A 13,320-nucleotide genomic window follows, 5' to 3' on the forward strand; every position below is an offset into this window, starting at 1 on the left:
AAGGAAAAACACCTTTGTGAGATGGGAAAACTAAGCTTTCAGAGAGATTTTATATTTTTCTTTGGGGAACCAATTATACTGAACCCAGGCAATGTCTCTCCTCCTTTTGAAACATTGTCCAGGTCATTCAGTTTTAAGGATTGTTGCCCTTTTCTCTGTTTTTATAAAATTTGTTCACCTATTGCACCTTTTAAGGGTGGAAAAATTCAGGCCTAGGGTAGCAGGCTTTTTCATGCTTCATAGGACTTCAGCACAGGTGACAAACTGCTTTGCTTGTATAAAACAGAAGAAAAAAAACAATATTTCCTAACAAGGGATGCCCTAAATACTTCAAACTCTGCAGCTTTATAAAATGTAAAGAATCTGTAAGATGGACTGTACTTGGTAGTACGTTTACAGTAGTTTATCATCAAAGAACATATCTGTTTGGTACCATGCTGCCTTCCATGGATAGCCAAGGTGTGGTTGTTAAACTGGCTAAAAGTAGCACAATAGGTATGCAAATACAATCTAAAATTATAATAATATATAAAATATTTACCTGATGTCAAGAAGGCTGGACTTTAAAATATCAGCTTTCTTAAGCAAAAATATTTTACCAGTTTATGTTCATGCAGATATGTTGTCTTTCTTGTATCCCTTAGGAAAAATGATGGTGAGGGCAAGCTACAAACAAGTAATGACTGTTTTGTGGTGGTGATTCTGTCTGAGGCAATGAAAGCTTTTAATGCAGTTCATATTTGTGCTTTAAATAAATTGGATATCGATCAACTCTCAGGAGGCATCACTTGATTAATTAAAGACAGCTGCAGAAATTAGCAATGAGGGATTTTTGTGAGTGTAATTTCTTTCATATTTTGTTCCATATTACAAATTTATAGTCTTAAAATCATGGCTATAAAGTAAATTTAAAAACTGGTAAAAAGGAGAGATGGTTGTTATGTGGTGGCCTGTGTTTTTCTAGAGCATAGTCTGTAGTTAAATTTAACTTTCTGAAGCCCGAGAAATAATGAGGTGAGGCATGTAGCTGTGCACCCCGGAGTCTGTCATCGTAGGCTGCTCCAGTAAAGGCAGTAAACACACCTGTGTTTTGCCTTTTGTATTGCCCTTCAGATTATGAATTTCAATTTTGTCATGAATTTGTGTGCATTGTTTTTATGGAAGACAAGCGTTTCTTCTAGGAATTCATAATAATTTAGGCAGTTGTTATCACATAGTTGTTATCACATATCATGCTGTTTAACGTCGGGGTGAGGTAAAAAATAATGCAAAATTCCTAGATGCCTCTGTCTTGCTCTGTAAATCTGGGATTATGTAATCGGATCAGATTATGGAATCAGTATATTCCCCTCTTTCCCCACTTTAATTAATGAAAGGGGAAGTTTGCCTTCAATTTTGAATTAAGGCTATCAGCTACAGGTTTGGGGTATCTGGTTTGTTTAGTTTCTACTCTTGTGCAAGCATTATCATTAATATTAGGACAGTTCTATAACTGAGATTCAATAAATGTGCTTTTAAAGGGTGCGTGTGTTGTATTTTATGGTAGTATTAAGAGGAAAGCATATTTGGTCTTAATGGCCTAAGTGGGCAGGCCATACTGTAATTCAAATTCAGAGTATTCTGGGATTCAGTATCTGATTGTCTTGTCAGACTTGGTAGTTTTATCATGTATTTTTAGGTCACGGATTAGTTTTCCAGATTTTTTTTTTCATATAGATGATATTGCAGCTTTAAAAAAAGTTAATATTTTTTAATATTGATTTTAATACCCTTGACTAATTTGAGCCAAATCTTGCTTTTTCTTGGCTTTCAGAACAAACAAAAAAAAAAAGAAAATGGAAAAAAACAGTTCATTGTCTAGGAATACATAGTTTTCTTCACAGTTTTGAAGTGAGCTACAAAAAATACCCAATGAGCCGTCTTCATACAAACAAGATGAATGATGACAATCCTAGTGCCTAATAAGGGAAAGTAATATAACTATTTGTCAGAATATAAAACTCCTTTTCTATGTATAGTATGAAATTACATGGGAATTTGTCAATTTGTCAGACTTCATATAACAGTGATATAAATTAACTTAAAAAGTATATGCATGGGCACAAAGTGCTGGCAACTAAAAGTAAAACTAGCTAGTAACTGGAGAGTAAAGTGAAACAGAGATGATTTAAAAGTAAAGTGACAATTGAAATTAAGAAAGCAGTAACAATTATTTTTTTCAGTGTTTTCTGCATAGTTGTGTTGCTCTGTCAGCTTAGTAGAAGAACTGTGCTGATACAGGGTCAGATACTTAAAAGTAGAAATAAAAAATAGAGCAAATAGGAAAAAAGGAAAAAAAAACCCAGAAATAACAAACTGTGTTGGAAAATACTCTGCTTGAAGGAAAAAGGTTCAAGCCTGGTTCTCTGGCTCAGGTTTTTCAAACAAGCGTATGCGAAATCATAATTGCACTTTTTCATTCATGGAACCTCAATATAAACTGCCCTAAAGCATACAATTTGCTGAGAGCAGCATAGGCAAGCATGTATGTATGTAAATCACTCTGTATCAAGAGACTTCTGTTTTAATGGCATGATTGTAAGTAGTTCATCTGTTCCCCTCTGAGGTCTGGGCTGATACAAGATAAACTTAATCCTACCTGATTTAATGGTATAGAGAAGTTTTGTTTATTAAGTAGCTTAAGGAGCAGAACTGTACTACAATGAGGGCATTTAATGTTTTACTCAATTTAGTTTTAAAAACACACAAAAAACCCCAGTATATTTTGGCCAATTTTCCTTGGGCCTCAGTTAAAGTTGTCATTTAACTGACTTAGCTGTAAAATCAGGTTTAAAGTCAGAAGTTTCCAGTGGAAGGTAAAGTTTGCCTCTTTTGCCTTAAATCAGCCAACATAGTGTATTCACATGGAAGGCAACAAACCAACCTTATTCTGTTAGCAGCATAGCTGTGAAAGAGGACCTGAATAGTATATCATATTAGTTAGAAGTTTCAGTCATTACAGGGCTATGTGAATAGAGTTTTTAACAGGCTGTTACTTGGCATTTTTCTAGATATGCTTTTTGCAAAGGTATGAAGAGTGGACTCTTTACAGTGCTTGCCTATTAAAATAATGCAAGAAAGAATCATTAAATGTATATTGAATTACGTTGTCACTTTAGTCATTTACAGTATGACTTAGGAAGCTGAACGTTTATTTTGTCAGCTACTGTTAATATAATGATAACACTTAAACTTTGGAACAAATTGAATAAATGAATCACAGTGGATTTTGTATTTTGTGTGGTGGAGTTTTAGTAAATATTATTTCTTCTATTTCCTGGAAAAATCTTTAACAAGAAGCCTTTCACTTTTCACAAATTATATTGGACCTTGTTAAAAACTCTGAACATATGATCTTCCTAAATATTCCTAAACGTCTTGGATTAAAGTGAATTGAAAGATTTATTTCACTATAACATAAAATAGTCCCAGTTTTCATGTCCAAAAAATCAATGCAAAAGATTCCACTGCTCTCATTCTGTGCATAAGCAGATCCACGTTTAAGAGGGGACACAGTATATCAAGTGAATTAGATGCTTATTTAAATTGTATGCTCAAATAACCTTATAAAATTTTCTAAAGACTGATGTGAATCTATTCAGATTCAGATTCTTAAGGAAACAATCTTCATGCTATTAATGGAATCAATGTAAAAATAACTCCTTTTCAGGAGCAATCCTGATCAGTTGTCATTTGTGAAATTAGATAGACAATTTTAAGTGTCTTTAGTCTTCTCAGTCCAAATGATCTAGCTGTTTGAAATAAAAAGCCCTTCCAAATTTAGAACCCTTTCTCTGTTTAGTGTTTTCCAAATCTGTGTAATGGAGTACCTGAAGGAATATAATTCAACCTAATAAATGGTGCAATTCCTATAGGGGAAAAATCAAGGCAATTTCACTGAAACTTTTGTTCAAGAGAAAATAGTCATCTTAGTATCTGCTGAAGTATATTTATATAGCATTAATATTTAAGTGATTTTTAATTTCAGTTTTGTGCTTTTGTATAACACTGTATCTCATGTTGTAAATGAAGACTTCTGAAACACGTTTTGAGAATTAAGCTTTATCAGAGACTTCAGGTTGTTCCAATTCAGAACAAAACCAAATTTGGACTCACGGCCTTCACAAGTTAGTGTTTTCTAGCCGTGCATAGCTCCCATTGTGTTTGTATGTCTATAATTCCCGAGTGTATTAGTTTGTATTGGCATTGCGCAAGTAAATTGGAATATCATGGAATAAAGGGTCCTCTTGAGGTCATCTGGTCCAACCTTCAGCTTGAAGCAGGGCTGACTTCAAAGTTGCCTCAGGTTGCTCAGGGCCTCATCCAGTCAAATTTGAAAATCTCCAAAGATGGAGATTCCACAGTCTCTGTGGCAACCTGTCCCAGTGCTTATTAACTTTCACTATGAAATTTCTTTCCCTTTTATCTAATTCTGTAACTTTTGACTGTTACCTTTGTCCTTTTGCTGTGCATCTCTGTGAAATGTCTGCCTTTGTCATCCCTGTATCCCCCATTTAGATGGTTGAATTGTAATCTGCAATTCTAATGCGTTCCCCAGCCTTCCCTTGGGCTGGCCAGACAAGCCGAGTTCCCTCACCCTTTCCTTGAATGTCCCATGCCCCAGCCCCATAATGATCGTTGTGGTGCTTTATTGGACTTGCTCCAGTTTGTCAATATCTCTTTTGTGTTGGGGGCCCAAAAGTGTCCACTCTGCTCCAGATGTGATTTCACAAGTGCTTAATAAAAGGCTAAATCACTCCTCACAACTTTATAGGTTCACTCTTCCTGATTTGGCCCAGTATCAAGTTAAAATTCATGCTACAGACTCTTGCTAATGACCCATGGTCAACTTGCCCTCTCGGACATCCAAGTCTTTTTTTCTGCAGATCTGCTCCCCAGTCAGTTGGCTTCCAGCCTGTTGTGTTGCAGGAGGTAAAACAACCCAGGTGCAGCACTTTCTATCTGTCGTAGTTGAACTTCATGAGGTTCCTTTTGACCCATTCCTTCAGCTTGTCAAAGTCCCTCCACATGGCAGCCTTGTCCTCCAGTGTATCAACTGCTCCCCCAAATTTGGTATCATCTGCAAACCTGAGGAAAGTTCATGCCATTTCTTCATATGGGTAGTTGATGAAGCTGATAAAATGTGTTATTGTCTTCTATTTTTATGGAGTAACACTTGGATGATCAAATAAAAACTTTTCCCTTCTGCGAGATTCAGTAATTTTCTTTTATTAAAACATGAAAATGGTAGGAGCAAAAGTTTAACCCTGCACCAAAAATCAAAGTTACATGCTTTGCAGTGGGTGCATCCAGCTACTTTCTGATAACATTTACTTTCTCCTGCCTTCATATCACCAGGGTTTCACCATTTTAAGACTGTTAATTTGTATCTTTAGGTCACATTTAAGGGAGGGTGATATAGACATCTTTTGTCTCTGTAAAAATTCTAATGCAAGAGGACAGTTGGCCATTCATAGGGTGATTAGGTGTTCCTCTGCTGTCCAGAGGCCTGAAAAGAAGGATGGTGCTTGGCCTTTTTCACTTCACTTGTGCAGTGGCATACATGTATGAGTTTTGTTTCCTCTCCAGAGTCTTGTATTTTGAGACAGAAAGCCGAGTCTTGAATCTTCCCAGTGTGTGCAATGCATGGTTGCTCAGAGAATGCTGCAGCATGCTTCTTATCAAATTTTCACTTAAATACGTGTGTATGTCTTTCACACACAGCTGCTGATGTTGAATTGTGGGCTGCTTCTCTGAATTTTGCCATCTGTTTGAGAAGCCTCTTTCAGTTGCCTTTGGAGGCTGAGCTAATCTCCTGCAAAGACCCTTCTACCATCTTCAGCATTTTGGTACTGCAAATAATACCTTGTCTGAGTACGCTGCAGATTTATGTTTGTCCTCTCAGGAGCTGGCAGAGCAGCCTTCCACCAGGGCGTTCTTTTTTCTGAACCAGACAAATCTAGTGATTGCTCTTTGTCATACAGGTTCAGCATTTTGCATTTATTCTTACCGTTTTCTTAAGACTCTATCACAGTAAATAGGTCAGAAATCTGACTTTCATACCTCTCTTTAAAAGATATGTAACTCCTTATACTGTATCAAAAACCCACACAAATGCTGTATGGTGTGGCATTTGGACAAAAAACTCCTTATGTTTGGATTACTTAGTCTTTCTACCTTTTCTTTCTTTTGCGTACTTGTTTCTTATAGCTCTGTCAGTGACCTCTTAAAGCTGGAATAATAGGTAATAGGAGAAATGCAGTAGCAGAGGTTGTAGTCAGTTATAACAATGTCAAATGCTTTTGAGAAAGATGCATGAAACCTTCTATTGAAAAGTTATGGAATTGTCTGCCCATATAGTGCTTCTTGTATAATTAATCAAAACTTTTAATATACTTTACCTTTGAGATTTGACACGCTTTAAAAAAAAAAGTGGGAAAAGATATTGGAGGAAAATGTTGTATATGGAATGAAGAAAGCTTAGCTCAAACATTGACTACCTATATATTTAAGCCTTACTTCTCCACTGGGCTGGCTGGCATCTTTTACCCCTCTTCCTCCTAAACTTTAGATTAAATAAGCAGCAAACATTTAAATAAAGAGGTGAATGAATCTCATGCAGAGAGTGCTATGCACAGCACAGGAATATTTTGGTTCCTTGCTTTGGGTGGGCTTTCAGTATGGAATACTTTTTTGGCTGTTAGTTTCCCTTTGTAAATATAAAACACATTAATTCCATTTAGTTCCGTCTTTAACTGTTTAAGTAGCCTCTCCTTTCTGCTTCCCCCCCCCCCCATAGTAACTAGCAATTCCCTTGTCAAAATATCCCTATTTTCAGTGTCAACCATTTAGTATAAAGATCAATTCAGTTTCTTCTGGAGAAGAGCACTGTAAAATTTTGTTCTGCGGTTGGCTAGGAGATAACTTTGATATGAATGGGTAAAGAGAAAGATCTTATACTTGGCAGTGCAGCAGCTGGCTTTTTCCACTTTGAAAACTGAGTATGTCACTGCCTTGATAGATCTAGCTTTTAATTCCCTGGGAATTTCTCTTTCAACTTTGTGAGAGGCTAAAGTTCCCCTAAAGGTCTCTGACTTTCTTGTGCTATAGCTATTGAAGTGAGGGATAATTGGCAGGGGGATACTTTTTCCGATGGTTGGCTTGGTTTTCTTTCATGTTTGATAAATATTATTAAAACACTTATTTCTGCTCATTTCTCATGGCTGTTAGAAGGCTGTTAGATACCTGTTCTTAAGAAACCGTAATTTTGACTCAGGCTATAAATGCTAACTCTTTGTTGATATAATGCAGGTAATTGCTGTGTTCAGCATCTAACATTTGATGGTACAAAATCCATTAATTAAGAAATGATACTTCAGAAAGCTGTAATTTTAACCAACTGCACAGGAGTTACTCATGCTATCCAAGGTGATTTCTCAGTGATTTGCTTCTGCAGCTGCTGGTGGATGACCTTATTTTCTTTACAATCCTCTTTTGGAGGATATTTATATTATACTTCTTCTAAAAGCGCATTTACTGAAAATGAGTTCTAACCCCACATTGCTCCATTACCTTTCTATCACAGACTTTTTATATTGAATTGTACCATGCTTGATTGTGTAAAGAATTCTAAAATGCTTTAAATACAAGCAAAATCGAATGTCAAAGAGTTTGTGTCACCCTCTTGCATTGTGTAGCTGAAAAAAAGGACAAATTTGTTTTAAGCTGAGAAAAAATTTGAGACCAAAGTAGCCAGGTAGAAGGAATTTCTGGGATGGTATATTTGTTTTAATGTAATATCTGTGAGCCCAAGGCCTGGATTCATGGAATGGGATCTCATTGTACTAAATATTTTGGACGAAAAGATTGCCTCTACCATTTGGACCTTAGTGAGAGGTAGCAAATGAATAGTAGTACGTGGAGGAATACAAGAAAGCGCTAGTGTAGGATCAGCACAGTCAGCTTTCAGTTACCATGTGTTGCTTATCTCAGTTATGGATTAATTGGGCTACAAATGCAGAAACCTCCTCTAGGCACCTGGTGCAGCAGGTCCTGCACTATGCTCCCTGGACCGTGAAGGGCTGAGGAACACAGTGGAAAGGCACCTACTTGCTCAGAATCAGGTTATGAGTCAGGTGAGAATTGATCCATCTGGGTTTATTAGCTTCAAGTCAGTGCTGCCCTTGCCATATCTGCATTGCTTGTTGTAGAGAAATTCCTGTCTCTCTGCAATGTGCTTCCCCATGTCTTAGGTTCTCAGGGATGTGTTAACTTAGATATACTGTTAGATAACCAGAGAATAGACTGTGATCTCAGCAGCTTATTACTGCTAAGTATTGACTGTCATTTTAATGGTTTCTTTTTACGTTTTAGAGATGTCAAGGAAAAGGAGAGATTTAAGAAGGGTTTGAGGAAGATTAGTCAGCTAACCAGATGGGTATTTGTTTACAGTTCCTTCAAGCAAGAAGAGTAGCATGAGAGAAAGCATGAAAATGCTTGACCAAAAATATGACGAGTTGGTAATGAGGATCGGAAATGGAACCCTAGTAATAGATAAGGGGTAATGGACGGTGGTTAGGCTGTGAACATCCTTGAAAGTGAGAATGAGTTATTTGTTTAATGTAATGAAAAGAAAATCAGAGAATTAAGAAACAGGATTTTTGTGACTTAAGAGAGCATCATTAATAAGTGTTCTGAATGGATGCGAACAAGCAGGACTGCATTTGTTAAGGTCAGAAAGGAGAATGTTGCAATGACTGAGACATGATGTAAGAACTTAGATGAAAAGTCTAGCTGTGTGTATGGGTGTTAAAGGTGATAGCAGAAAGCATTTTTATACATAATCAGATCAGACCTGAGAGAGAGCAGAATTAAAGGTGATAACCTTTTGTGTATGTAAGTGATGAGCAGTTTGGGGATGGTTCTCTGGTGATGTAGAAGAAGACATAAAAAAGCAAGGAATGCTGTTCATTTTAATGTGATAAATTCTGCATCCCTTCTCGTGAATGAACACCGCAGTAATAGAATAAAGGGTTAAACACTTAAACTTGAGAGGTCATGAGGGGAGCACTAATTGTTATTTCACTTAATACCAATGTGTATGTATATATATATTATTCAACCAAAACAGATATGGGAAAGCAAGCTTATATATATGGAGAAAGTTGACAAGCTTTTAAACATACAACTTCTTAATCTACTGAAGGGCTTTTGTACCTGAAAGCTTGTTTTTTTTTTTTTTCAAGCTATGTCATTAGTCTAATGGAATATATTGCTCCTGTTTCAGACCACGCTTCTTTGGGATCCATAGACCGTCATGGCTATGGCACTGTTACTACTGCAACATGTATTTGATCAAAATAGTAACCAGCAGGGAACTGAGATTAATCCACCTGGATTTCCATTTCCCTAGTGGAAGATACTCCTCTCCTCACTAAAATAAATACTATAATACACAGTCTAATTGCATAAGGCTGTTTTGTTCTACAATGGCAGCTTTTTTGCTTTGTCTTGCCAGGTTTGGTTACACATCTCCAAGAAAAGAGTAGTCCTCTAGTGGTACAGAAGTGGCATGGTGATGGTGTGCGTACTCCTTACTGCAGTCAGAATGTACACTAAGTTAAGCTTAAGTCTTTTGAGAGTGGTTGACCTTTCTTCTCTGCTCTGTTTGCTTATGTTCAGTTTAAATCTAAGTCATATCTCTCCTTTGCCTAGTCTTGCACCTTCTCTGGCTTTGCCTGCCTGCCCCTTGATCTGACATCCAACCCAGGTGGAACCGAGGGATGCTGCGTCTCTGTTAAATTTTTCTCTTGCTTTTCTTCCTCTCTGGAGTAGTTTGTAGTCTCTGTCAGGAAAGCAGACAGCGAAGATGAATGTGTTTGCTTTATATTGTGCAAGTCAGAAGAAAAACAGTAAAGCTTTGGGTCAGGGGCTGGAGAAAATTTAAGAAAAGTGAGACATTGACTGGGTTGATTTAGTTATGTTGGAGAAATCAAAGGTGAAACTGTCCTCCTTGAGGAAAGGGGAATTGTATTGTGACCCTCAGCTTTGAAAACAGAATTTCAGGTAGATACATTATTGCTGCTTATCTGTTCACCTTTATCAGTTTATGTTAAATTAGTTGAGCAAAATTGCTTAGTAATTCCTCTTTCTGCTATTTTGTGCTAGTAATGAAACAAGCTCCTATTGCAATGCTGTGTGTGTGTGTGTTTATATGAGTAAAAGATTCTCTAGTGTGTGCCCATAATGTAAAATATAAACCATAAAACAAGAGTGCCTGGTCATTGCTATTATATTGCTATTTCAATTCTTATCACTGTCTCAAAGATTTTTCTATTTGTGTGAAACATGGATTTTTTTTTCCCTGAAAACTTCACCATATGTAGTTTTTAAGGTAGAAAAAAGGTAGTAAAAAGCAGAGGGGAATTCTGACTTCCTTCTTGCCTGCCCCCCACCAAACCATGCTCTTGGACATTTTTTTTTTCCTAGTGTGTATGAGCTTATGTGCTTTGATCTATGGAAGTGTATATGACTGGGGAGACATAGGCACATTTCCACTGATCACATCTATTTCAAAAGGTATATTCTGCTGCAGTTCTGCAAGCAGCAGTCTGGGCTGAAGTTGCTGCTTTCTTTTTTCTTCCAGCTTATACCCCTATGCCTTTCCATTGGATGTTTAAACTGCAAGAATATGAAAAATATGAAATTCAGTACAATTTGGGTATCTAAAACTATGTAACCTTAGTTCTTCCTTGTTAAGTGTATGCATTGCATGGCCAAATCCCGCTCTCAGTTACATGGGTGCTGTTCCATTTATTTCAGTATGAACACGTGTAACTGAAAGCCAAACTTTGCTCACAGTATTTAGTTACATGACCATATTTTTGCCCCCCAAAGGATCCCTGAGAGATCAGTGTGCATGACAGATAGCATGCAGTGAATGAGACAGCTGCTTAATTTTTGTCATAGCTGTTCAGTGCATAGTCCTTCTGAAACACTGCATGTTGTAGATTCTTCCATTAATAAAAGCTGCATTCTTTTCCTGGAAGTCATTTTGGCATACTTGAAAGTAGCACAAATCTGAATTAATCTACTGGAAATTAATATACTGATTTACTGGATAAATAATTGAGACCCAGAGAATTCCCCAAATCAGGCAAGAAGTCTTTATCAGAAACAATAATTGTAACTTAAAAGCAGTCTAAACCAGTTTATTCACTTCAAGTCCGTCCTTTTTAACTTGGATCATGACTTGACTTGGTTTAGTCAGGCCATCTCCTACCATTCGGTTTCTGCACACAAGCTAAATTCTCAGGCTTTGTAGCCTGTGAAAGGAGGAAATTCATGAAGAAACGAATTGTATCTGATCATGTAATTAAGCATCATGTCAAATCTGACTGGTGCACAGATTAACTGTAAGTCAAAAGTAAGCTTTTGACATTTCCTTCTTTTTTAAGTCCTTGACATAAAAAAGCAGGAATTCTACAGGAACAGGGTTCTTAAAAAAAAAAAAAAAAAAAGTCTACAATATGCATATGATTTAATAACTTCATGATTATGTTAATTTTTTTTTCAAGTAAGGCTATGATTGCATGGGTTTATGTTGGTTGAGAAAGTGATTTGATAAGCTGAAGGAGATACAGCACAGTTTCAATAAATATATTGTTAATGGTTAACATTCTTGTTAAGAAACTTGTTTCTATAGTAACTGCTGCAGATTGTCACTTCCTCTAGCATTTGGAATAGCACCAGAGTGAATTTAACACTGATGCTGTGCGGGACAAACCCTAGGAGAGCTGCAAGAGATCACTGCTAGCAGTGTGCTTTATTTGGTATTGAGATGTAGGAACAACACAGTTTGGTAACCATAGATGGTGTTTAAGAACTATTTCTTCGGACCATTTATTCAAAGTCTCTGGGTGCGTTTTCTTTTTTTCCTTCTGTTGTACAAAGAGTAGTCCACATTTGAATCTTATAACAAAGACACATGAAATACTTAGGTATGTTTAAGAATATAAGTTTAAACATGTCTCTGTGTATGACACTAATTTAAAAATGTCTGTGAAGAGATTCACCGTGTGTGAAATTCCCTATAAGGAGGGAGTCAGCATGGGGCTAATGTGTGTTGCTGAGGCCTCAAAACAGAGCTTAGGTGGGTTTTAAATTATATATCTGTCTTGTCTTGTGTTTCTTCTCTGCAAATTAGTGAAGGGAGATTTTTCTTCTGTTCACGGAAGTGTGCATCTCCTCAGATAAGGGTACAACTTTAGTTGCTATATATTCTGTTTCAGTCTATGTTCAGATCTATTTGCATTTGTGTCTTGAATTGAGATGTCACTGAGCAAACACTAATGATCAGGTGAAGGCTGAAACTTTTCCAAGGGGAGGGGAAGAGGCTTCAGAGGCTTCTAACTTCTTTTTAGCAACCACAGCTTGGCTGCTGGGATACTTCTGAGAGAAACACAACTTTGTTTCTGCAGATTTGTGGCTATGCGTGCTGCAAACACTGGGAGATGTTGTAGCAACTTCTTTCTTGCTTCATTTCTTTCCAGATGGATGAGATAAAAGGCAAAGACAGAGTGATTCTGGCTCTGGAAAAAGACCTTGGTGTCCAGGCAGGCCACACCCAAAAGCTGCTGCTTCAGAAAGAGGCCTTGGATGAGCAGCTGGTGCAGGTGAAGGAGGCAGAGCGGTACCACAGCAGCCCGAAGAGGGAGCTGCCGGCAGGAGTGGGGGACATTTCCGAGCTGATGGGAAGCCCGGTAAGAAAACTGCGTTTTCTTCAAGTGTTCGACACGTGGCCGTTGCTGCCTGGGTATTCACTTTGGTTTTTTGGTTACGTTTCGAGTACTAGATGGACTAATTCATGATAAATGGCTCTGTACTGCATTGTGCTATTTCGCTGATGATTTAGAAACTCCTTGGACTTCTGGAATTTCAAAGAATATTTTAAAATACTTGTGTATAGGACTTGTAGAATTTACATTGTGAGATTCAGCCATGAGCTTACTATTTTTTTATGATTAAAAAGGGCTTTTCCTTGTTTGTCATTTATAAAAGAACATTAATTCTATTCATACAGTTGTTTATAACTTGAGGAATTATTTCAAACAATGGCAAATAGATACTGTACTTTTCAAGAAAAATGGTGCCATGTGAGTTTAATCTATGTGCTATGCACTAGATTCATTCTAGTTGAGAGTAAGAAAGCTGGTGGAAAGTTGCTAGTAGTAAGTGAAATATTATTTATATCAAGCTTATTTTTTTTAAGTTGTTAAACCT

At 37.0% G+C, this 13,320-nt stretch overlaps 1 protein-coding gene across 1 annotated transcript in view; it reads left to right on the forward strand.

Moving 5' to 3' along the window:
* Window positions 1-13,320, forward strand: part of JAKMIP1 (janus kinase and microtubule interacting protein 1) — a 112,778-nt gene that overhangs the window by 32,598 nt on the left and 66,860 nt on the right. The window contains exon 4 of the mRNA XM_026054845.1: window positions 12,591-12,800. Coding sequence (XP_025910630.1) covers window positions 12,591-12,800 — 210 coding nt within the window. The remainder of the gene's footprint in view (window positions 1-12,590; window positions 12,801-13,320) is intronic.

This window comes from Apteryx rowi, unplaced genomic scaffold (genome assembly GCF_003343035.1).
Source record: "Apteryx rowi isolate R43461 unplaced genomic scaffold, aptRow1 scaffold_97, whole genome shotgun sequence".
Taxonomy (NCBI): Eukaryota; Metazoa; Chordata; class Aves; order Apterygiformes; family Apterygidae; genus Apteryx; species Apteryx rowi.